Source organism: Calliphora vicina, chromosome 5, assembly GCF_958450345.1.
Source record: "Calliphora vicina chromosome 5, idCalVici1.1, whole genome shotgun sequence".
In the NCBI taxonomy this organism is placed as follows: Eukaryota; Metazoa; Arthropoda; class Insecta; order Diptera; family Calliphoridae; genus Calliphora; species Calliphora vicina.
This window is the reverse complement of record NC_088784.1, coordinates 56,688,075-56,714,538: the sequence shown is the minus strand read 5'-3', so window position 1 is coordinate 56,714,538 and position 26,464 is coordinate 56,688,075. Positions and strand designations below refer to the sequence as shown.

The following is a 26,464-nucleotide window of genomic DNA, read 5'->3' as shown; positions in this document are numbered from 1 at the left end:
TACAAAGTTATTATTTAATATTTATCATTTATCATTATTACTATTAATTTGTTCGTTCGTCCAAAAAGTAATTACATAGAAATTAATAGGCCGAACGACGTTTATAATTCCGAATATTATTCGCCAAACAGCAGGCGAAAATAAAGCCAGCAAACTGAAATGAAAAGAAGATTTATAAATTTAAATTAATAAGTTTTTTGAATTTATTTATAATTAAAACCTAGTTTTAAAAATTTCGAATTTTCAAAACCCCTATATCCAAACTGATATAAATTTGATCAAACATAATACTATATAATATTTGCTTAATTTTAACGTTAAGAAATTACAATTAATTTTGTGATTCATTTAAAATATGACAATCAATATGAAAATGAGTACTCTTATTTAAACGCTCAAGTTCCCCATTGGCGCTACATTTTTATGAACTCACAATTTTGAGCAATTTCATACAATAATTTCTATTTGATAAAAATGTTTTTCAAATTGTTTAAGTTGAAATTCTAAAAAATTCTAATGAAGATTTAGCCTGTAAGATTTAGCTTATGTTCTACAATTTGCGAGTCTTAATTGCAGCGCAAACTTATCAGAGTTGTACAAAGAAATTTACATACATTTTTTTTTTCAATCTAAAAAAATATCCCAAAAAGTACGCGAACAATAATTTGTAAAAACTAGTAAGTTTCTGTCTGGAAAAATCGTACGTTCGCGACCGGTACCGAAGCCAATTAAACAAAAACCAATAGAGATATTTTATTGTGTAAGTACCGGATATAGACCTATATTAATACACTTTATTCCGTTCCATTTTGCATATTTTAACATTTCAATACTGTCAGCCAAAGTTGACTTCTATTTTGCGTACGTTCGTTACCACATGTTTATAACTAACATTAGAAAACTTAAACTCGATACCAAAATGCTATCGAATCGCAAAAAAAAAAGCTAGGAAAACTTTTGTTTTCTAGATTCTTTGGACTTTTGTTTTCTATATACTTTGGACACAAAAGCGTTCTAACGTACGTTCGTGACCACAGCAAATGCCCATATATTTATACCCTACACCACCATAGTGGGGAGGGTATTATGCGTTTGTGCAGATGTTTGTAACGCCCAAAAATATTAGTCTAACACTCACCTTAAAGTATACCGATCGACTTAGAATCACTTTCTGAGTCGATTAAACGATGTCCGTCCGTCCGTCCGTCTGGTTGGCTGGCTGGCTGGCTGGCTGTCCATGTAAACCTTGTGCGCAGAGTACAGGTCGCAATTTTCAAGATATTTCGATCAAATTTGGTACATATTACTTCTTCGACCCAAGGACCAAGCCTATTGAAACTGGCTGAAATCGGTCCATTATTTCACCTAGCCCCCATACAAATGTCCCCTCGAAATTGGACTTTATCGGTCATAAATGTTTAATTTATCTATGTATCTACACAAAATTCGCTCCAAATAAGTTTTATATATACAAAATTCATGTCACCAAATTTTGTTACGATCGGTCCATAATTAGTCATAGCTCCCATATAGACCCGCTTCCGAAAATCACTTTAACGTGAATAAATCGCTTAAAAATGTTGGTATACTCACAAAATTCAACATAGTAAACTTTCATATAGACATAAATCACACGACCTAATTTTATGGTGATCGGTCCATAATTGGTCATAGCTCCCATATAAGGCCCACTTCCGAAAATCACTCACGAGTATACATTATTTATATTTTAAAAGAAAAACATTTTTACTTATTTACTTGGTGTAGGGTATTATATGGTCGGGCTTGACCGACCATACTTTCTTACTTGTTTTTTCTTACAAACTTACAAATTTTTACAAATCATTGTTCGCGTACTTTTTGGGATATTTTTTAGATTGAGAGTAAATTTATTTTTACTCTCTAAATTAAATTTACTGGAAAGTACTCGAACACACCTATTTTTACTTTACAAAAATTTTCCAGTAACAAATATCAAGTTCTCTATCAATGAACTGTCACTTTTAACATTCTCTTGCTCTCTCGTTACAAGTTTTTAAAATTAAACGGACGCAACCCTTTAATTTCCAGTAATAATTTGTTCAAATTATTACTGGAAATTATAGCGTAGATGATAATTTGCACTATTGTTACGAAATTGATTATGATTTCAACATTCATGATGTTTATTAACATATCAATTAGTGGAGACTTTTACTAATAAGTAGGGGCCGGATTTATATGCAAATGTATGTTTTTTCTCGAACGTCCCAATACAATGTAGACTAATTACACTGTCCAACAAATTGAGACTTTTTGATTGGAACAGAATAGCGACCCTATAATTCTGAAAGGGCATTTTGAGTAGTTCATTTGTAGAATAAACTTATAGTTCACCTGGTCTGAATTTTGTTTGCAAAGTTTTAATTCTTTGATCGAAGTGAGCATTATACAAACTGAAAAAAATGTTGTAAGTTAATGTTTAAGATAGTTCTTATTGTCAGAGTTATATTGTGGAATTTTAGGGGGATCATTTTTGTAGAACCCTCTAGCTCCACTCCTCAGGGGTCAATTTAACCATTTTTTCGAGAAAATCATCAAAAATCTATTTATAATCCGAATGAGCTGATATTAAAAATGTTAATAGTCCTAGAGAAGATCTACAAAAAACGTTCATCTACATGTAGGTTATCGCTTTTAGGTCAAGATCTTTCTCTCTGCTCGATCTTTTTTTAGTTTTTTAGATATTCTAAAAAGGCAATGCACCGATACTCGAAAAATATCCATGTTTGTATAGCCCTATATCTTATTTAAATACGTACAAAGCTTTTTACTATCACAGAGTAAATAATGTTACAGTAGGGACTTTTCTGAAAAAACTCAGTTTTTGGAACACATTTTCCCCGTTTTAGGTATTTTCGTATTTGAAAATAAAAAGTGTCAAAAATTATAATGCGATTGATTTAACAACATTTGGATCTACGCAATTTTCTAATTAAGTTATAATATATAATATACCGTTAAAAATTTACATTAATTAAAATTTTATATTTTTGTTCATGAAAAACCCTATGTTATAATTTTTTAGTTTCTAAGCTAAATGACATTCGAAAAATTCATAAAATTATTTTATTTCACTAAACTGTTAAGCTGCAAGTCATAGACTAATATATCCATACCCTATGCTACATGTCCTAAGCTTTTCACCAATACCAACAACTTATACAGAAAGCTTATATTTATTCATTCACCTTGCTCCCTTTTGAACATTTTTAAAATATTTGTATACATTCCATGCTAAAGTGTTTTGGAAAAAACGTAAAAAATATTACCATTTTTTTAATGCTCCAACATTAGATGCGTGTAACTTTTTATAGGGACGAGATAACTGTTAGCAAGTTGTTATAATTATATTCGAAATTTTATCGAGAATATAGATTATATTTAAAAAAAAATTTCGAAACTCCGTAGGCCCGCCATATTTAAAAAACCAAAAAAAAGATCGAGCAGAGTTAAAAAAATAAATAAATAAACCTAAATATCTCTTGAATTAAAAGAGATAACTTTCATATGTATGAATGTTTTTTATATATCTCCGTAAGGACAATTTATATTTTAGATTTCAGCTCATTTGAAACATTTTTGGATTTTTGGCGATTTTTTTAAAAAATGTGAGTAATTTTGCTAATTAAGCGAAAAGCGCTCTATTTACAAATTTTGTATCTTTGGTAACCCCCACTAAAATTTTCCGACAAAAATTTTCATAGAATATTTTAATTCTTAAATGTCCTTTCTGAAAGAACTTCTTTTGATTTTCTCGAAAAAAGGGTGTATTCAATAATTACTCATTATAAAGTTTAATTGTTGTGAATTATAAACGTGTATTTGTGTAAACATATAGTGACTGTGTAAACTGTTAAAGAGTTGTTACAATTTTAAAATACTATAAACTGCTTTTATTTGAAATCAAAAGTATCCGGTTTATTTAAAGGAAATAAACCACCGTTTTTAAAAGGTAAAAACGTAACAATAGTTTAGAATTGGGGTAATTTCTGAATTACATTCATGCTTACCTCAATAGCAGCAATAACTAAACCAGCGTATTTAATAATATCGGCATTTTTATCCCAGAATCCAACAAAAGCTTCTTTGCAGCCTGTCTTAAACACAGTTTCATAACGACAGTCTTGTGGATTCTTACAGCATGAAGTGGGGAAATAACCCTTGAAACTATAATCCATGTAACTAGTGCGGCCACAACATTCCATCTACATACGTGAAACAAAACAAAATAAACATTCAATAATATTTAATACTCTAAAAACATAATTATAACATACACTAATTTGGATGGCATCCATATAATCCGCAGATGTAGTTCTCTTCTGCCAGGCCTTCTCGACAACGTCGCCCATAATGATTAAGTATTTATCCTTTTGCAGCCACATGTATGTTACCAAAACCAATTGGCCAATCATAAGTACAAACAACATGATGGAGTACTGAAATCGCAATTAAAAAATGTATTCAGTATTAAATAGATTTTTCTAATTATGCATAATTAATTCCCTATTTGGAATTCAAACTTACAGTCATTGACATACAATAACTTTCTCTGATAGCACCGCAACATCCAAAGAATGAAATCATTAATATAACCACACCTAGAACAATCATTGTTATAGGCACTTGCTGGGATTTAAGTGCGTCTGCAAAATCTTCTACTGAATGTATGTTGCTGAACAACAAAGCTCCAAATACAATCAATAATATGCCACATATCTGAAACGATGAACAAATTAGAAGTTTATTTATTATTATTGTTAATGCTAGTGCCACGATTTCCTAAATAACACTATATCAATATTTGACAGATTTAAATAAGATTCTCAAAGAATTCTCTATTATCGGACTTTCAAGGTAATTTTTTGTAAGAAAATTAAATAAATTTTATTCATTTGTACGAAAAATGTTTTTTTCCTCAAATTAAATTTTCAAATAGTTTCGTTCAAAATCTCTCCAACGAAGTATAAAGCAACATAGAAGTTTGAATCGGCAATGGGCCAATTACGAGGAAAACTAAATGCTTTGGCTAAATGTCCTCAAACATGTACAGATTAAAAAAATGGTTTGTCTTTTACATAAGATCGAAATACCGCAGGATATTTTTCAGAAGGAATATTTAAAAAATAAAAGCTATTTCCCATATTTCGCGATTCAGAGAACGAACAAATTTGGAAACTAATAAACATATTAATATTTGATTACACAAGTGATAAACACACTTTATCTAACTGATATACTAAATATAAATTACAATATTTACAAAGCATTAACACATTTAATATTATTTATTATACCCTATTGTTGTTTATCATTTTCACAGCAATTATCAAGTGCGTGAAAACTTCTCAACTAGACGTCATACGTCATATCCATAGAAAATATGGAAAGTCAATATTTTATTACAGTTGAGGAAAAGTAATAATATTTATTGCTTTATTATCAAATAATGATCAAAAACATAATTAAACCTTGAGAGTTATGAGGGCGAAAACAGTGTCAAAATCAAAGTTGTCAATATTTATTTACCATATAGACAAAATTGTATGAATTGGATGTTAACATTTGGTTTTGAAAATATTAATAACATTTTATACTTTTAGTTATTAATAGGGTATACAAATGGGAGTTAATAACCAATTAAATAAATTTTTATTTTCCAAATCGAAATACAAAATTCCAAATAAAAAAAATGATAACTTAATCTATCTATATATATAAAAATGAAATGGTCCATGTATGTAATGACATCACGTGAGAATGGCTGGAGCGATATGGCTGATTTTTGTTTATTCGAATCGAAATTTTTAGGAAATGGTTTGTAAAGAAAAAAAATTCAAAAATTCCGGGTAAAACTCCCTAAGATCCCTAAAGTATGCAGTACAAATGTAGATATTTTATTTGATAATAATAAATAAGAACAGGCAGTATGCGGGTTGGACAAACTTGAAGAACTAACATTAGTAAATGCTACCGGGCGAAGCCGGGGCGGTCAACTAGTTATTTATAAAACTAAATTGCAAAGCTAAAATACACAGGTCAACAGCAAAGGAAGGCTTCACTAACCTCTATATAGATTTGATGCATCATGGTTAGCTAAGTACAAAAATGAATTTTTGAATTCTATGGATAGATTTTTTTTCTTAAATTTTTTTTTCTAAAATTGCGAATTTGTATAGATGTTTCTCCACATAATTTAGAATAACTCAAAAAGGGTTAGTCCGATATTATTGAAGTAAACCTAAAAAAGTTCCAATTTACATAGCCTTTCAATCGGCTCAGTAGTCTTTTATAACAAATTGAAGCAAAAAATATATTTTTTAAGTGATAAATGCATTTTTTTTATTTCATAAAAATCATGAAAAATTGAAATCGGCGATCGATATCTCATTTTGTTGCGATTATATGTGGGTTTGTGATAAAGTAATAAACCTGAACCATTTCTGCCGTTTTCGATTTTTTATGAGTTTTTTAAAACAAAAAAATTTGCTATTTTCACGTAAAAAATTTTTTTTTGCTTCAATTTGTTATTATAACTCCGAAATTACTAAGCTGATTAAAACGCAATATGTAAACAGATTAAAGGTTATGTAAATTTTAAGTTTTCTAAGATTATTTCAGTAATATGGGACTAACCCTTTTTGAGTTATCATAAATTGTGTGGGGAAACATCTACAAAAATTCGCAATTTTAGAAAAAAACTTCTCCATAGAATTTAAAATTTGTACTACTGGAACCACAATACATCAAAACTGTGTAGTGGTTTAAAAAGCCTCTAAAATTTTTTTTGATTTTGTTGCCCTGTTATATGTAGAGTATCACCACAAATATAATTACAAGGCTTAATTTAAAAAAAATCCTGATTTTGTGAGATCATACTTTTTAAAAGGTTTTTACATCAGTGCTCTCAATGGCGTAATAATTTTGTTAAAATTCCAACTCCTACTGCATATCTGTGACTAAAACCACTGGTTTTGAACATCTCAAAACCACTGGTTTTGAGATGTTTTTCAGAGCAAAAACATCTGGGGCCGAATTACCGCATTCGTGATCGAATATTTCGATATCTTAATTACATATAACAAAATTTACTAAATATCATGCTCGATATCGAATGGCGTAATCTCAAATAAGAAAATTACCATCGATTTTACTCGATATCGAATGCGGTAATTCGGCCCCTGAATATTTTTTGAAATCAGACTTTATGATTCGATTAAACACGAAGAATTTTAAAAACAAACTTTATTTTTTTAATTTAAAAATATATTTTTTTCTATATACATACATACTTATGTACTATAAAAATACGCTATCTACTGGGAAAAATAGTATATTCTATCACTAACCTTTAATATGTCATCATGTTTTAAATTTTTATACCATGAATGTTAAAGTTTAAAGAAATAGTCATTGTATAAGTTTTATAAGGAGCATTAATTGTGTGGATTTTTATAAAATTTGGAGATGTCGATGAAAAAAATCTTTGTTTGTTTGGAAAATATTAACCGACTTAGCGGATTGAATAGTTTCATTCTGGGTGGTAAACAAAATTATTTATTTAATTTGAGCTTTAATGAATTTCTGGTGCATTCTAATTAGGGTTTTTAATTTCCCGACCTTTTTTGATTCCCGGGAATCGGGAAATTTTTTTCTACATTCCCGGGTACCCGGCTATTCCTGAAATATATAATGATACTGTAAATTAGGAATATTATAGCCAAATTTCATATAAAATGTTAGTGTTATAATTATTAAATATCAGAGCTTCGTATTAATTAATAAAATTTGAGCTTAATTCACTAAAATCTTAATCCGTAATCAAAGAATATCAGCCTTTCATTCCATAAATCCATTCATAATATTGAATTTTTTAGATTCATTCCAAAGCCTTTGTTTAAACTGAATTAATTTTAAAGTAAATTAATAACAGAATTTATTCAAACTTTGAATGATTATATTTTTGTTTAATCAAATCATTTACAAAATTAATTGAAAATATTGTCTTAATCCTTTTTGTACTAGATTTGAATTGAAGAAAAATTTCATTTGCTCATACAACTTTTGTTAATAAATTTTTGAAGCTATTTAGTTATGGATTTTAAGAATAAATTTAAGAAATTAGAATGATTTAATAAATAAAATCTATAAATAATGAATTCAGTTTATAAATTTTCATACGAAAAACCCCAAATAAATAATAATAAGCGGTCTATTATTGCCGAGATATAAGCAAAAAACTGTAAACAACTTTTTACTGATTTTTGGTGAAAAAAAAGAGTTCCAACTTGTTTTCTACGTATTTTCGTCAGTTTTTAATTCCCGGGATTCCCGACTAAAAATCCCGGGAATCGGGTAGTGAAAAATTGGCAAAATTCCCCGGAAATTTGTACCGGGAATTCCCGGGATAAAAACCCTAATTCTAATAATGCCAAATGTGGCTTATTGTCCCTGCATTTTCCTATAAAATCGTATGGTAAAGTCAGAATTTAAATATGTATATTCAGCTGTTCTTACTCTGTAGAAAATATCACTCAAAATCAGTGCAGATTAGAAATGTTTGTCGGGAATTTCTTTATAAGTTTTCTTCTAAAAGTTACAATTTTCAGATACGTTTCGATAGCCAAATTTGTTGCTAATTGAATTATTATATTATATCCATAGATTTTTTCGATTCTAGCAACAGAAGTATTACGGTTGAAATAACCGAATTTTTTTCACTCAACTCAAGCCACAGCAGAAAAATTTGGTTATTAAGAATGAATCTAATTTAAAGTTTGTGCTCTTAAAGGAATTAAGATGCCTAACATTACAACTTTTAGGGATATTCAATGAATATTATTCATATTTAGAGAAAATAATAACAACAATAGTGGTTCAAATTTGTTTATCTACAATCAGATATGAAAAATGTCTCTAACTGCGACTGTGACAAAACCGATAAAATGCCACTATTAAATTAGAAATATTTATAAAGGCTGGACCAACATTGTGCAACCAAATATGTATAGTTAGTTTATACTTTTTTTAAAACCCTGGTATAAGTCAATTTATTCGAAAAAAATTTCTGGTTATTGGTTAATTTAGTGTAAAAAAATTCCCGGAAATCAAAGGATTTTTTAATTTCCTCCCGGGAAAGAAAAAAGTCCGGGAAATTAAGAACCCTAGTGCAGATACAAGTATACAGCAGAGAGAGTTGGAATTTTTGCAAAAAAGTTACACCATTGTGATCACTGATTAAAACCATTGAGATCACTGATTAAACGAAGACTTATAAATACCACAAAATATGTTTTTTAAATTTATAAAACAAATTTTGAATGGAAAGTTTGTACATATTTTAATTAAATTATAATATTAATTGAAATTTAAAAAAAAATGTATATATTTAATCCATAAAATACCATAAAACACCAATGTTTGTAATTTTTAAATTTTTCCAAATATTGTAAGAATTCGTAAAAATTCTAAAGAAATTCCTATGATTAGTATAATTATCGCCTTTGAAATATCTGTTTTGACGAAAACACCTTTACTGCAATACTTTTTAATTTCAAATTATTTCAGGTCCCCTGAATTATTATATTGTAAACAAAATTGAATATTTTTTGTTCAATATTTCAAGGTTTTTGTTTTCGTTTCACTGAACAGTTTGTTTTTAAATGGTCTGGGCCTATATACCCTATTCATTATATATTGATTTTATATTATATGGATAATATAATAATAAGGACTTTTGGATTCATAGACTTCAAAAAGCAAGAATGGGGGGATTATTTTGGAAATTGCATTCTTAATAATTAAGTGAAGGAAAGTTATAACAGAATAAAAAGGACATCTGAAAAACATCGCTTATACGAAGAACTTTTGTATTCAATAATTTGAATACGCACCGCCAAAAAGATGCCGGATAATTGATTTTGTCATTCCGTTTGTTACATATCGAAATATTGGTGGAAGAACCACTAAAATGGAAATATTCTGGGTACTTATAATATTCTAAGACGAGTTAGCTATGTCTGTCTGTATGTTGAAGCCCCGAAAAGACTTATTTACATCAGACTGACGTTTAAAAACAATTAAAACATGATAGGGCGTAAACGAGGAGACCTAGAAAATTTATATTGCTAATAACTAACTTACTAGACTATAAATAAACAAAATAGGTTTGTATATTGAACCGGCAAAAAGTTTTGGATAAATAAATATGAAAAACTTTTTTTAGACTTATCACCATATATACATACGTATATTTTTCCCGATTACATTTCATTATATTAATCTAGCCATACTGAATACATTGTCTTGGGCCTTAGATAGGAGCTATGTATAATTATGGATCGATAGTCACAAAACCCAGTAGTAAGATACATATTTGGATACGGACGGACATAGCTAGATCGTCTATGAATTTTATAAGGACCGAGAATATACATCTGTATGTATATACTTTTGTGGGTCTGCGATGAATATTTCGATGTGTTACAAACGGAATGAAAAAATCAATATACCCACCATGTTTTTGTTTGTGGGTATAAAAAGCAAAAATAATAGTATTAAAACGTGATAATATTTGAAAACATTGAATTTAATATTGTTTTCAATTTTACAACAATTTAAACCATAAACAACATTAATAGCACGCTTGCTTCCATACTCATTGTAAATGACGTAAGGGTTTTTTTTTAATTTGAAAAGCTTTACATTTGTAATTTATGCATAATTCATTTAAAAACCAAAATTATATAATGAAGATGTAACAACAATGTAAAATGTTTATATGTATGTGCTACGTGATTGTATGGATTTGGTTAAATGTATATTTAGGAGGGGTTTGTTTTTACCAGCAATTATTCGAATATCCCAAAAGATTTGTGAAAATTTTTTCTGAATTTTTGAAGGTCGAACATTTTAACTGCCGTATTCACAAAAACTTAATTTCGCAAAATATTTTCCTTAGTTTTTTATGTGATTTTTTTGTGAACTTGACTTTTTCTAAAAGATGCTTAAAGCTCCAAAACAAATGAAGAAGATTCATACAACAAAAAAGATTTAACCCAAATAGACCATTAACAAGTTCATTATTCAAATTATTCAAAAAACTCGTGAATGTTCTGGGCTGTCACAGAATTCTATTCCAATGGAAAGTGGAATTAGTTTAGTATTTTGCTTTTTCACAAAGAGTAAAACGAGTTTTAATTAACATCTTTACTTAATTTTTGATATATTTAGCAAAACAATGCCAATTCAAAATTAAAAAAATATTAATTTTTTTGCGAATTAACAGAATTAATTGGAATCCTACTAAGGTAGAACAAAAACGATATTGAAGCCATTCCGATACAAATGACAAATGGCGACAGGTTTGTATATAACCAAAATTATAAATCGAGTCCGTTTATCTCTTTATATTAAATTTTTATCGGATTTTGTTATTTGTATACAATTACATTTTAAAACCAAAGATTTTTTTTAGCTTTTTAACGAAGTCTACATTCTTAAAATTTAATAATTTGTTCTTCGGAAATTTCTAAATTAATCCCGATTTCCCGGGAAATGAGCATAAATCACTTAAAATTTTATGAAAAGAAAAACTTTAAATTAAAAGTAAAAATAAAAATAACACAGAGCTTAAATTTCGTAGATCAAAAACAGATTTATGTTAACATTTATGTTAAATTCCAAAACGATTTTCATTAGTACCAGCAAGGAACTACATATACATTTTTATACCCTTCACCTTCCTGAGAAGAGTATATATAAGTTTGTCATTCCGTTTGTAATTTCAACAATATAATTTTCCGACTCTATAAAGTATACATATATATTCTGAATTCTTATAGATAGCGGAGTCGATTAAGCCATGTCCGTCTGTCTGTCTGTTGAAATCAACTTTCCGTTGAAATCAACTTAACTTACATACACGATTCATACATCAATATCTCCGGAATTCTTCCGGCTCGGTTGCTATTTAAAATCGGTCCACAAATGGCTGAGATATAAGGAAAAAACCAGGACAACATCGATTTTTTACATATTTTTGGCCTATATCTGGATTACTAAGTCATTAATATAGACAATATGGAAATCTAATGATAGATATTTCAAAGACCTTTGCAACGACGTATATAAGAGCATAGTAAGTTTGACCTACAAAAATATTTTTTAACCCAATTTTTTTTCACCAAATTTTTTTTTCGCTAAATATTTAAAAAAATATTTTAAAAAACAATTCGAAAAAATTAAAAAAAAACTTTGGAAAAATAATTTTTTTGTTTCCAAAAAATATTTCAAATTTTTATTTTGAAGTATAATTTGGTGAAGGCTATATAAGATTCGGCACAGCCGAATATAGCTCTCTTACTTGTTATAAATAGCAAGGTTGTCTACCGTTACCGAAATAACTGCAATTACCGTTACCAATATAATCGTAAATAACGTTAATTGAAATCTACATGTAATAAATTAAGTCAGAACGTAATTACCGGTATCATTAAAATACCTTTACCGAAATAATCCAAATTAGAGTTAACTTTACCTTTTTACAGTTTTAAATCGGTAGGCAACCTTGGTAAATAGTTTTTTTCGAATATCTGAAGAACTATAATTGCGAGTCTCACATGACATCTTCGATAGTAACAGTTTATTAAATTATAACGAAAAGTGTAAAGAACTACTTAATTTTGTTTAAAATTGGATTAATTGGTGATAATCAATGACAATCAGTGAAGAGTTTGTCAGCGTTAGGGAATTAGATCCCAAAATACTTGTGTGGTGATCGAGTTTGACCATCAGCATGTGTCAAAGAGAGAGATTATGAAAATTAGATATTCCTATAATATTTCTGATTATTGGAGAAAACCTCTAAAGCGCAACAAATATTTGGAGATCCTGCAACATGTAACTTCTAAATCAGGGGCGACCAGCAGAAGAACTAATGTTTCGTATTTTAATGAGACGACCAGGATTTTCCTGAAATGCCAAGGCAATATTCTTCTTCTAAATTACACTTTTTTGAAACCATACCACAAATTTCAACATGGTGGCTATATAGAATATCGATCTACGCATGGCAGTTTGGTTTTAATTAAAATAAAAGGATACATTATGCAAATGCTGTTACCGAAAATCAAAATGAGTACTGAGAACATCTCAATACAAGTTATGATTATAGACGCCCAGTTATATTTACTTCAGCGTAATCCGGCATAATCCATTTCACACTACCAATTTCAAGGCTGATTTGGATAAATTAACATCATTTCTAACGACTATTTATACCCTACACTACAATATTGGGGAGGGTATATTGGGTTTGTGCAGATGTTTGTAACGTGCAAAGATATTGTCCCAACACCCACCTTAAAGAATACCGATCGCCTCAGAATCACTTCCAGATTAGATTAAACGACTTCCGTCTGGCTGGCTGTCCATGTAATTAATAATAATTGCCAGTCTTTAAACTTTGTACAAGTCAATTTCCTGTTACTACACGAAGTTTATTTAAAAATGGGCGGGATCTGAACAAGGGGGATAACCCCTCCCATACAAAGTAAATAGTTATTTTCGAATACTTATATAGAGAACTGTCTGAATCACTTTCATATTATTATAAGAAAATCACTTTAACTAACGAGCATAAATCTCTTAAAATCATATGACCTAATTTCATGGCGATCGGCCCATAATTAGTCATAGCTCCCATATAATCATTCAGGAAAATAACTTATTGAAAATAAAAAAGTTTTTGCTCATTTACTTAGTATAGGGTATTATTACTTACTAGATTCATGTATTTAAATGTTATCGGGAACAAAATATGTATAGTACTAAGTCCGAACAAAGTTTTGCATTTTTGATCCAAAACTTATTACCGTTTAAATTTTTGTTGTTCATTTTTGTACACATAAGTTAACTATTAGCAATTATAAGTACATAGTCTCAATATATATTAGGGTGGGTAAATTTTTTTTGGTCAACAGGCGTATAGCAAAGACGTAATCTACGAAAAAATCTAAGAAAATTTCCCCAAGAAACTATGGGTCTAAATTCAAAACCTAGCTCCCGCTGAGAGGCTTCAAAATACACAGTTAAGAAATTTTGATTTTAGTCGCTTTTCATTGCTTACTTTGATAAGAAAGTTTATAAAAATGTATACCAATGTATAAAGGAAATTTAGTTCTTAACAAAACATAGTTCTAATTATTTAAATCGGATGAAAATTGTAAAAGTTATTCGCCAAAATATGGCCAAAAAATTAGTTTTTCTTGAAAATCGCAAAATTTATATCGCAGGTACGGAAAAACTATAGGAGATATTGACATACTTTTTTCACATTTTTATTCCCTATTATGTTGTAAATAAATACCCATGTGATGATCAAAAAATTCTGAAATTTGTTTAACAAAATTTTAAATTGGAGTTTTGAAACCGCCGTTAAAAAAAATATTTTTGTTTGATTATAACTGCGAATAGGTTAACAGTATCCTATGAAGATAAAAACTCATATACAAGTAAATATTGATATATTTTAAGTAAGAATAAACTTTTGTTTTAATATTTCTCAAAATATATTAATTTTGTTCCTACATTTCTTGTTCTAGTGTCCTGAGACACGTTAATGGCCTGGCGATTTTTTAATAACTTTAACATTTTTTAACCAATTTTTGTCTTTTATAACTTATTAGAACGACAATTACGTACACATTTCGATTCTTTTAAATTAAATTGCAAAAGTAATTATTTAATGGCAAAAATTTAAAAAAAAAACTGGAAAAAATGCATTTTTCCCCTTGTAAATGCACCTCAAAACTAAATCGAAAGTCGGCACGGGTTGTCCTTCCCAGAACAAGCTAAAAAAAATTTTGGAGGTATTTTAGGTCATTACGAAAGTTTTCAGCGGGTACCGTTTCAACATTTCAAATAATTTAATTCTAAGGGACACTCTAATATATGTATATCGCACTCGTTCAACAATACTGTATTAACTCAAAATTTTAAAATTTTCAAGCAAATTTCATTTGAAAATATATTTACATTGTTTTTCTTTAAAATTTTTGCAATTATTGCAAAATAAATAAATTTTTTGAGTTAATACCACTTTTCTGAAACTTCTTGATATTTTTTTGTATTATTTTATCAACAAAACAGTGTTAACTCAAAATACAACCAAATTTAAATTAAACAATTTAATTATTTTTAACTTTAAGGCTCAATTCAATTTATGTATTTCTATTTAATTTTTTGTATTAACTCAAAATAATACCTTTTTGTTGATACAAAGGTAGTCACTAATTATCACGAAAATGGTCTCAAATGTGGTTTTCGAGATGAAAGAGTAATCGGAATACGTTGAAATTTTTATAGTATATACACATCTGCTCAAAATAATAGATACACCTAATTGGAAAAAATTTAAATGGCGGTAACATTGAAAATTTCCTCGCAAGCGTTAAGAATACATCATATTATTAAAATTTCTATCTGGCAATGTCATGTCAGTCAAAAATCTGGCAACTATTTGCCTTCATGTTGATTTTTAAAAACGAATTTATTTGAATTACAAAAAATTATTTGCTCATAAAAATAGATACACATCAGTAATTTGTAATTTGTTTATATACAATTTTTTTTTTTGTGCAAATTTTTGTTCCTATTTACGTGAAACAGTAAGTATAATTTAAATTTTAGCAACAATTTTATAAAAAATAGGACTCTTTTGAAGAAAATGGGACGAAATCATCATTGTACCGAAGATGAGAAAAAAATTGTTCAAACGATGAGAAATCAAGGAAAATCATTACGGGAAATAGCAAAGAACATAGGAAGATCTTTACATTTTGTCCAAAATGCTTTATCTAAAAAACAAAAAAGAGAAACTCGCGGTAGACCAAAGAAAACCAGTCCAGAAACAGATAGGCGGATCGTCCTTATGGTTAAAAAAGACCCTTTCATATCAGCGAAAGCTATTTCTGCGGAGCTATGTAACGAAATCAGTCCACAAACAGTTCGTCGTCGTCTTTTACAAGCTAAATTGCCGGGAAGAATTGCCAGAAAAGTGCCACTAATGCGCCAAAAAAATATCAAGACAAGATTAGAATTTGCTAAAGAGCACTTACAATGGTCCGGGTGTGAAGGCGAAAAAAAATGGAGAAATATTTTATGGAGCGACGAAACAAAAATAAATTTGTTTGGAAACGACTGCCAAAGAAATGTACGCCGACCAAAAGGAAAAGAATTCCACGTTAAATTTACAAAAAAGACGGTAAAACATGGCGGGGGAAACATAATGGTTTGGGGTTGCTTTTCATGGAATGGTGTTGGTCCGATATTCCGAATAGAAGATACCATGAATGCTAGTGGGTATAGAGACATATTGGAAAACGTAATGCTTCCATATGCATCGGAAAATATGCCATTAATATGGACATTCCAGCAGGACAACGACCCAAAACATAGTTCAAGATTAGTTAAAAACTGGTTCTTGGAGAATAACGTACCTGTTTTAAGCTGGCCCAGCCAATCCCCTGATTTAAACCCAATAGAAAACTTGTGGAGTGAATTAAAGATAAGGCTTTCGAAGGAAGTTTTCAAAAATAAAGACGATTTATGGGAGAAAACGCAAAAAATATGGTACGAGATTCCATTGGAGAAGTGTCAGAACTTGATATCCAGTATGCCCAGAAGAGTGGAGAAAGTTTTACAAAACAAAGGTGGATATACTGGATACTAGCTTTACTTTAATAATAAACTAATTTTGTTAAGATAAAATTTATTAGCTTTTGTTTAATAAGAATTTTTAAAAATGTATCTATTATTATGAGCACCAAATTTTTCGAAATTTAAGAAATTTAATTTACTATTAATTTAATTTATTATTAATTATGAAATATTTTGTTTTTGTTTTTTACTCTCCTTTTAACTATAAATAAAAATCGACTGAATTTTTTTTATAATTTTACAATATACCATTATTTTTTTCGTTTTTAAAAAATAAATTTTGGTGTATCTATTATTTTGAGCAGATGTGTATATATTGATGTTGTTAGTTGATTTCTTGCAAAAAGTGAAATTTTAAAAATTTTGAGTTAATACACTATTGTGGAACGAGTGCGATATATATTTGTGTGGGTGTACGACCAATATCCACAAACGAAATGACAAAATTAATATATCGGCAACTTTTGGAGGTGGGTATACAAATATGGTTAAAATATAAAATTTGTTTTCCCTCACCTTTTGTACTGTTCGTAATTTTATAGAAAATATTCCCCGTTTTCTGAAAAAAAATATCATAATTTGTAATTGTTCTCTAAATCGAATCCACATGATTTACTCGTTTTACTTTCGAGTAAAATAACCAGTCAATTATGAATAGCTTTTTGCATTTTAGATGACGATATATAAATCCGTATTCATTCATACATACATATGTATTTGTGACAAAACTTCCGAATTTTTTGTAAAATTTAAAATGTTTTACGCCCTGTACAAAATGATATGTACTATGTATGTAATTTGTTGCTACAATTTTTTCTCTCTCTTTAATTAAAACATTTGATCTCTCGTATTGACCCCAAATGGGAGACATATAGTTAATAATGACAAGAAATTGTTATACATTCGATATTTTAATAATTTAATTTGTTTTTATTCGTCACACAAAGAAAAATTCAAATGAACCAACATTAAACTGGCTCTTCATTGTATGGAAAATTTGCAAAATTAATTTTTTTAACTTAAATGGGTTAATTTTTAAATATTTCGAACCAATCACATACTCAATTTTTAGATTTATTTTAGTTATTTGATGTAAAAATTGTAAATTATCTTTCTAACTGTAAAAAAATTAATATCGAAAATTAGCCACATGTAGCTAGGCAAATTTGTATTTATTTTATGTATTGTATGTATTTGCCTATATTTATCTTTTCAATCATAGAAATTGTAAACCAAATTTTGTAATATTTGTTTATTGTACAGTAGGTTTATTTCACTCGAAAACAAGTTGTAAAACAAAGGCAATAAAACTTGTTAACCTCGAAATTTATGTGTGCATCTTGACGAGAAAAAATATCAAAACTGGTTACGAGTGGTAATTTTTTATTTTATGTTTTAATAATGTTTGAAAGTTCAATTTTATGTTAATATACATATCTATGTACATATGTGTGTTTAAAAAAAGCTTTTATGAATTTTGTAACAAATATAGAAACATACTTAAATACATATACATATGTATGTACTACTATATAATAATGTTATTAGGCCTGGCATTAAAAAATAAAATTCGGGCTTGGGAAGGGTCTAAAGTTAATTAAAATCTAAATTTAATTGATGTAGAAAGTAGGAGCCAATCAAATAATGGGTACTCTTTATGAAAATCAATTAAAACTCAAGATAAAATGTCTAAAGATAATTATTGAAATTACTTAATACGTCTAAAACATTGTTAACCAAACTCTCACAACAATAGATTTGCTTCGTATTCTAGTATTACGATGTGTGTACACTGAACCAAATTTATTATGTAAATAACCTTCACTTGCAACACTTGTAAAATTTAATTTCTGTTTCACATGTATAAGAAACTCACACATAGACGGTGCCCGCGGGCGTAATGCTGGAGACCAATGGTCTAAATTTTAGACTCTAAAATAACAAAATAAATGACATTATACGTATTGTCATTTAAATGCCAGATGATCTATCATAATAAATTTGTTTTGCTTTTTAATCTCATTGAGTTTAAAAAGATTCTTCTGTAATATATTTATAGTTTTCCTAAAATTTTGGGAAAGGTTTCCTGATATGATCACGACCCTACAATATATTTCATCTAATTTTATTTTTAAATAAACTTGAATTTTAGTATGTTACTATTATGTAAAACTTATCGAAACAATTTTTTGTAATCTCTTCAAATAATTTTAATAATACATTTTTCTTTATCCTACAAAAAACCAAGTATGTTTAAAATTGAATATTATTTAAGGCCTGTTTCACGATGTCGAAAGAAAAATGATTCGAACAAATTTGTATGAAAACTATTCGAAAGAATTTAAAAAACTGAGTATTTTTCATACAAATTTTTTCGACTCATTTTTCTTTCGACATCGTGGAACAGGCAGTTAATTCTTTTAGTTGTTTTCTACAATGAAATTGCCATGGATTTTTATAAATAACAAAGTAATATGAAAATATGTAAAGAAAAAAAATACTTACCGAACATAAAAGATTAAATAAAAATAGAATATATTTCACCATTCCCATGCCACAACTCATCTTGTTTTATTTTTTAGATGAACAACTGAAATTAATTTTTTACATTTAATGTATAAACATAAATATTTTAATATTTTTAAAGGCATTTAAGTTCTCGATAAATAAAATAAGCAGGAGTGTTTCTAAATCTTTTACTAAAAAATAGTTAATTTGTATAGGTACAAAAAATTTGTTGTCATTTAAAAAAAAAAAATATTACAAATAATATTGTAAATTGTAAACAATTTAATTGAAAATGTTTATAAATTGTTTGTGTTATTCTAATCATTTGTTAAATATAATATGAAGGCTCTGCATTTCGATGTGTTTTAAAATGAACAAAATCTAAAGTCCTGTGATTTTTTTGTTGTTCTATTTACTATTAAAAGTCAGAAAAAGTTTAACTTTTTACTAAAGCAAATATAATCATTTACAAATGCCCTTATTATTTTAATATCGAAAATATTTGATTTCTTAAAAGAACATTTTTTAAATCAACGATTCAAAATAACTAGCAAAACAAATCAGTCAAAAGTACTAAAGTTAATAAATATTCATAGCTATTCAAATTGTATATTAAAAAAAAATAATTAAAAACTGTCTCAAAAGTAAAAGTATTATTACTTTTGTTAAGCAAAATCCATTATACACATTATAAACCATTATAGGTATACACTAGCATATCCTAATTATGTATTTGACTTCCTTCCGCATATTTATGAATTTAAAATTATAAATAATTTAGTAGGCTTTAATTAATATCGGGTGGTTTATCAGACTGAAAGTTTTTCACTGTGGTGTTTGTCGAAAAGTACAATAGCTTTGTTCATATATTCGGATCAATAAAAAAAGTATACAAAACAAATCGAAATGCAGAACATTGTTAAGATTTGTTGTTAGTTTTTTTCATCATCAATTTGTCAATTTGTAAACTTAACGAACTAATTCGGGTAATAATTTTTCTTTGGGCAATATGGAGGCCTTAAAGTCGTACAATGCTTTCCAAATCCAAGGATAATGAGAAACTTTGACCAGCATAGCTTCTCGCGATTGCGTGGTTGCTTCCACATTTGCCAAATGTTTATAGTACTTGGCATTTCTCTTGACACTACCATTGGCATCTTCGGCAAAACGGGCAAATCGCAATTTTAGCAAAGTCTCAGAAATGTCCAATAAACGATTGCCTTTGGGTGGATGCACCAAACACAGTTGCGATACAACATATTTATCGGATGCACGATTGTTTAGCGGTATAAAGGTGGCCTCACGTCCAACCAAACAATTTTGCAGCCAAGAAACTCCATTGCCATTTACCTTAATGCCCGGTAACTTAATGGGCAATAAACGTTTGCTGCTCATAAAGAATGGTATTAATGGGCGGTGGCTGATGAGCAGTAGAGTATCTGGTCCCTTTTGCTGTATATCCCTTACGAGACCGGTGTGCATGACACGCTCATTGATTAGACGATCTGGTATGTGGGAGGGCTTCTTGAAGGGACGTACTAAATAGGCGGGTTTGCGTTTGGCATAGGCTACCAACAGCATTAAACCCGATGTGCCGTATATTAGAACTTCTGTACCCAGAGTTTCCCGTTCCATAACATTGCATAATTTTTGATATTTTTCGGCAATTAATGATTTGGTGGCATCCATTTTGTTCGTAAATAATTTATGAAATCAGTCTTCTTTTGTTGCAGTTTTTTTTTATTGTTTCGAATGCAAGGCTTGTGGTTAAGTTTGGTATCACTAATTCAGAGTTTGAAATTTAAGTACGTTTTGCAATGTTTTTTAACCTACAAAAATTTAAGATGCCGATTAGTTAAACTCATTGAATAATAAATTATTTTCTTATTTTTAATATTTAACTGATGACATCATTTACTTTTTTTATGAGTGATCTTTTCTACTTGCACAATTCTCTAGACGCACATTAATATAAATGCTCCTCCACGTATTAACTAATTTTGAAATATTTTTATATTGTATTGTATTATTATTCAATTCAATATGTACAATATTTTTAATTTTGTCTCTTGTGTCTTTCTCGGAATCTATCTTTTCGATTTCTGTTCTACGTTTTATGTCGAAGTCTACTAAAGATTCTTCTACACAACTGTCAATTAGTTGTTTTGTTTGTTTTTTTGTATTTTTGTTTTTAACTTGACAATTTGTGGTATTGTATCATTTTTCTTATTCTGAATTTGACATTTTCTTTGTTGTTTATTGTTTTTTGTTTTTATTTTCATATACCTACATAGGTATTACAAATAATAATATTTATTGTTTGTTTTATTTTTATTCAACATTCGCTTTTTTTAGACCGAAGGTCGCATCAACAAAATATACATATGTGTGCACTGGCATAATAGGTGTGTGTGTGTAAAACACTAAAAACAACGCCAGAAAACTACTCTCTGCTTATTTGTCAAAAACGAGAACCAAAAGCTTCTATTTAGAGCTTTTATTTTTTAATTTTTATATGTAGTTATTTTGAAAAAGTGTTGTGACAAAAATGATCTCGTTGTTGTTTATACCTTTTTGAATAATAATTTATATGTTAATAAAACTTGTTGTCTAGTAGTTTCTAAACAAAACAAATAATTTCACTTTTGTTGATTCACGTTTTGTATTTTGTTGTTAGAGCTAAGTTAATTTCAATTATTGCTTGGAGCTTTACGTCTTAACCAGCGTCGTGTTCGTTATAAACTGATTGACTTAGTTGGCGGTTGGGATCCAAAAACCACCAGTTGAATAGAATTTGAAAACATTTGGTTGTTCTATTTGTTTTTACTTTTTTGCGTTTGTTTTTTTTTTGTTTTTATTTATTAATTTTTTTATATTGTATTTATTCGCTTTTGGTGACGACTCTCAACAAAACCTCCCATAATCAAGGTTGCCAACTCTTCAGCTCAGAAAATGGCTAGATTTTGAATTATAAATGGCTAGAAATGGCTAAAACCCAAAAATAATATAAATATACAAATTCATAAATATTACATTTCTTGCCCCCATTACCACGGAGTCTGGTTATGTGTTAACTAATAGTTATACTGACAGTTTTGAAAAATAATTTTTACCGACTTCGTATTAATGGGGTTTAGCAGATTAACCCCCACTTTCTCAATCTCCGGTTATCGTTTTTCGTAACGATATACTTTCAATAAATAAAATTTTTGTATGAGAACTGTCAGTATATCGTTACGATGAAAAATAACCAGAGATTGAGAAAATGCGGATAAATATTGTAATATCAATATTTTTTTTCCTTTTTGATAAATTAAACATATTTTTGGCCACTTACATTCAAAATCGGATCCATTGAAGAAATGTAAAATTGATTTTTGAATATGCCTCATGTGTTTGCTTTGGAAACAATTTCGAAGCCTGTTTTCATAAAACCAATAATATTCTCATCAAATCATCAACAGACGAATTTGTTTAAAAAGACTGTTTCTTTGTCATTTGATAAAAAATACTGTTTTATTTTTAAAAAATTCCAAAAATGCTCAAGAAAAGTTTACAAAAAAAAGACTAAGACAAAATAAAATGGCTAGATCTTCCGGCTAGATTAATTCTAGCCATTTTTTTATGGCTAAATAAAAATAAAATCGCTAGATCTAGCCGGAAAATGGCTAAATTGGCAACCTTGCCCATAATATGTATGTATGTCAGTGTTGCCACCAAGAAAATTATAAACTACACATCCTCATACCTAAATTACACATACGAGAAAAAATTACACATGTAAATAAATTTTCGTGATTTCAATAGGAGAAATTGTCTAAAATTGTCATGAATATAAAAGGTTTTTCACAGTTTGGACCAAATACGCTCACTTTATTGTCAATGGACAATTTTCACTTGCGGTGATTTTAATTTATCCAGGAATTGGATATATTAGGGTATTAAAAGAAGGTTAGCAATCTCTTTTTTTTAATGAACTTTTCTAATTTAATGAATTCTTGAGATCAGTCAAATATGTCAATCCCAAATACGCTTTTAACAAATATTAATCAATGTTCATTCGGAGATTATTCCATTGGAAATTGTTACATTTGTATTAAAAATTTAACAATATTTAATAAATAGCACACTGTTTGCTTTCGAATTTGAATTTATTCCTATTTTATATAAAGTGCTTTGAAATCAGTTTTGTTTTCAGTTTCAAAGATAAATATACCATTTTCCTTCACAGTAAATACTTTACCAGTAAAATCTTGTAACGTTTATATTTTTAAAATTTGTAGTTATAAATTTGAAATAAAGCTTCCAAAATAGTAAATAGTAAGTCAATTTTATTGTTTATTATTTAAAACACACACCAGGAACCAGACAGACAATAGCATAAACACAAAACAGTTCTTACGGGTAAAAAAATAACTAGTAGAAATTTGTAAAAAAAATTTTCTCACACAAATTCCTACGTTCTTGTTTTTTCTGTTAAGATTGGCTAACGTTACCCCGAAATAACTGCAATTACCGTTACCGATATAATAGTTTATATCGTTATCTGTAAATACCGCTACCCTTATTCTATAAACAATTTAAAATTATAAAAATACAAATTTTCGATTTTGGGTTATCTTGAAAATTAACGTTTTTCCAATAACAATTTTTAATAACTTGTAAAAATGTATAGTTATTGAATACTATTTGTTGTTTTATATTTTTTTTTTATGTTGGAATTAAAAGTCTTTAATATAAACCAAAATTTAGTTTCTATTACCAATATTACGCAAACAAAACTATCACAAACGGCGAAATGTCCACTTTGAAAACCAAACGTAGCAATCTCCAAATTACTTATCATATTTTTCTGCAAACCTTAATGTTAATTTAGTTCAAACTAGATTCATATCTTCATACATATAATTCCATTATACTGAGTATAGGAGTAAAATATAGGATAGTAGCTATTCCCTCATATAAACGTACATATTTATTTCAGTCGGTTTTGAAATCTGAACAATCCATAATTCATTCAATTAAAATCCAAAATATAGATAAAAGACATACATTGACAATTTATTTTGGATATAATTGGAATTTAAAATTACACATGAATTACACATTCACTCAATTACACATAGGCTACACATCCAAGTTAAAATTACACACAATATGTGTAATTACACATGAAGTGGCAACACTGATGTATGTACATAAATTTCGGTATTTTTACCCATTCATCTCAAATACTTCATTCATTCAAATGAGAGTCAGTCAAATCTAATTAAACTCATCCTATTACGTTTACAATGGTATGTTTCATTATTATTGTGTTGACTTCTCGTTGATCTAATAGCAACGCAATTATCTACATATGTATGTTTTTTATTTGTGTACAATTGAATCCAATATATCGTACATACTATGTTTGTCTAGTTGTAATTCTTATGACTCAGATCATTGAACATTCCAAGTATGTATTTAAACATTAAATTTTAAAATAAATTGAATTTCTCAAATTTTAATTTCACATTAAGAATTTAATTAAGAAGACTTTATATGTAAATTAAGTGCATACTACATAAACACATATTAATAACTAATTAAAATACAGTAAATTCTAGTAAATCGATCAATTTCATTTCGTACAAAACTAAATTCATTAATTTTACATACCTAGTTCCAGTAAAATATTTAAGCGATAGTTAACAAACGCAATGAAATTTTGAATTAACATACATATTATGTACCTACATACATATTTCTAAAAATTTTCAAAGACAAATTTAATTTGAGCTCTTATACATTCCATTATATAATTCATTACTAGGGGGCGGATTTTCATGTATTTATAAATAAACCAAGTTAGAAAGTATTGTCGGTCAAGCCCGGTCAAGTACACTAAGTAAATGTGCAAAAACAATTTCTTTTAAAATATCAATAATTTATATTCGTGACTGATTTTCGGAGGTGGGTCTTATATGGGAGCTATGATCATTTATAGACCGATCACCATGAAATTATGTTGTGTGGTTTATGTCTATGTCTCCCCACTATCGTGGTGTAGGGTATAATTATGAGCCTAAGAATACGCTTTATTAAAAAATAATTATTAAAGCATGAAAACAAACAAACAGAACGAGTATTTATCTATTTTGTTTTTGTTGTTTTTCGTTGTAATAACTATTTCGTTTAACAGATTTCTTGCCTATCTTTAGGCGCATACATTTTTTTATAAATGCATGAAAATCCGCCCCCTATTCATTACTAATTAATTTATAGGCTTAATTCCTTCGTATTTCAAATATATTGAATTCATTTCATTGAGAATTTATTATTTATAGAATTAATTCCTTACTGAATCATTCAATATTTCTTTAATTTAGATTCATTAGAAAATGATTTAGACAATTTAGTTCAGTTCATTTTTTAAACGATTAGAAACAAAAAGAAAAAAGTTTTGGAACAAAATACAAAATAGTTTTTCTAAGAAAATTATGATTTCAGGTCTGTCACAGAAATTGTACGAATGTGGAAATAATAGTATGTTCCAATTCGTAACGTTTTGGATTTGCTTCATCAGCTTTCGCTAAAGCTTCACATGGCTTAAGGCGCAACATATAACTCTTTTTTTAACAAAGCTTATGAAATAAATATTTATTTGTCACTCCTAAAAGTATACATCAAATATTTAAAAATGTTTCTTTATTAACACCAAAGTATAACATTAACACATTTCTAATTTTTTTTACTTCTACTTTTTCATTTGAAAGTTAAATTTTTTGTTCTTTTATATAACCTAAATACGTTTTAGTTTTTACTTTCGTATTGATATCTGTGACATAACTGTTTACATAGGGTAACATAGAGACGAGACGGAATTGTCAAAAACCTAAGTATGTTGTCAAAAACCTATCTCTTGCAACAACAAAATATATGCTAGACAATGTATTTTGTTGTTGTATCAGAAATATTATTTGTTGTATTTTTGTTTGACAATTCGGAGTGTCTCGTCTCTATGTATAATTCTCTATGACTGTTTATTTAACCCAGATATGTCGACTGTACTACATGTAGTTCTAATTTACAGGATACGTCACGTTTATCAAAATACCAATTTTATACCCTTCAGCTTCGTGAGAAGGGTATATATAAGTTTGTCATTCCGTTTGTAATTTCTACATTTTTCATTTCCGACCCTATAAAGTAT

At 28.3% G+C, this 26,464-nt stretch overlaps 2 protein-coding genes across 5 annotated transcripts; both read right to left on the bottom strand.

The window, feature by feature from the left end:
- Tsp42Ea (Tetraspanin 42Ea) lies at window positions 1–21,981 on the bottom strand. Of its 2 annotated transcripts, XM_065512472.1 has the most exons (6): window positions 21,840–21,981; window positions 19,267–19,351; window positions 4,570–4,761; window positions 4,320–4,481; window positions 4,053–4,247; window positions 1–154 (listed from the first exon to the last, which is right to left on the bottom strand). In XM_065512472.1, exons 2-6 carry the CDS (start codon window positions 19,324–19,326, stop codon window positions 83–85), a joined length of 681 nt encoding a protein of 226 aa, XP_065368544.1. In that variant the 5' UTR covers window positions 19,327–19,351; window positions 21,840–21,981; the 3' UTR covers window positions 1–82. The 2 variants fall into 2 exon arrangements, with proteins under 2 accessions (XP_065368544.1, XP_065368546.1); XM_065512474.1 differs by lacking the exon at window positions 21,840–21,981 and having other exon boundaries at window positions 19,267–19,389.
- On the bottom strand, window positions 19,300–21,969 carry LOC135961016 (uncharacterized). Of its 3 annotated transcripts, none has more exons than XM_065512471.1 (2): window positions 21,840–21,969; window positions 19,300–21,098 (listed from the first exon to the last, which is right to left on the bottom strand). In XM_065512471.1, exon 2 carries the CDS (start codon window positions 20,956–20,958, stop codon window positions 20,239–20,241), a length of 720 nt encoding a protein of 239 aa, XP_065368543.1. In that variant the 5' UTR covers window positions 20,959–21,098; window positions 21,840–21,969; the 3' UTR covers window positions 19,300–20,238. The 3 variants fall into 3 exon arrangements, with proteins under 3 accessions (XP_065368543.1, XP_065368541.1, XP_065368542.1); XM_065512469.1 differs by lacking the exon at window positions 21,840–21,969 and adding an exon at window positions 21,188–21,376; XM_065512470.1 differs by lacking the exon at window positions 21,840–21,969 and adding an exon at window positions 21,235–21,363.
- Window positions 21,982–26,464: the final 4,483 nt, after the last annotated feature.

Coding starts and splice junctions, on each gene's coding strand:
- Tsp42Ea (XM_065512472.1), bottom strand. CDS start 19,326: ATGAGTTGTGGCATGGGAATGGTGAAATATATTCTATTTTTATTTAAT. Junction 4,762..19,266: donor TATTTAATCTTTTATGTTCG/GTAAGTATTTTT, acceptor TCATCGTTTCAG/ATATGTGGCATATTATTGAT. Junction 4,248..4,319: donor TGGATGCCATCCAAATTAGT/GTATGTTATAAT, acceptor TCACGTATGTAG/ATGGAATGTTGTGGCCGCAC.
- LOC135961016 (XM_065512471.1), bottom strand. CDS start 20,958: ATGGATGCCACCAAATCATTAATTGCCGAAAAATATCAAAAATTATGC.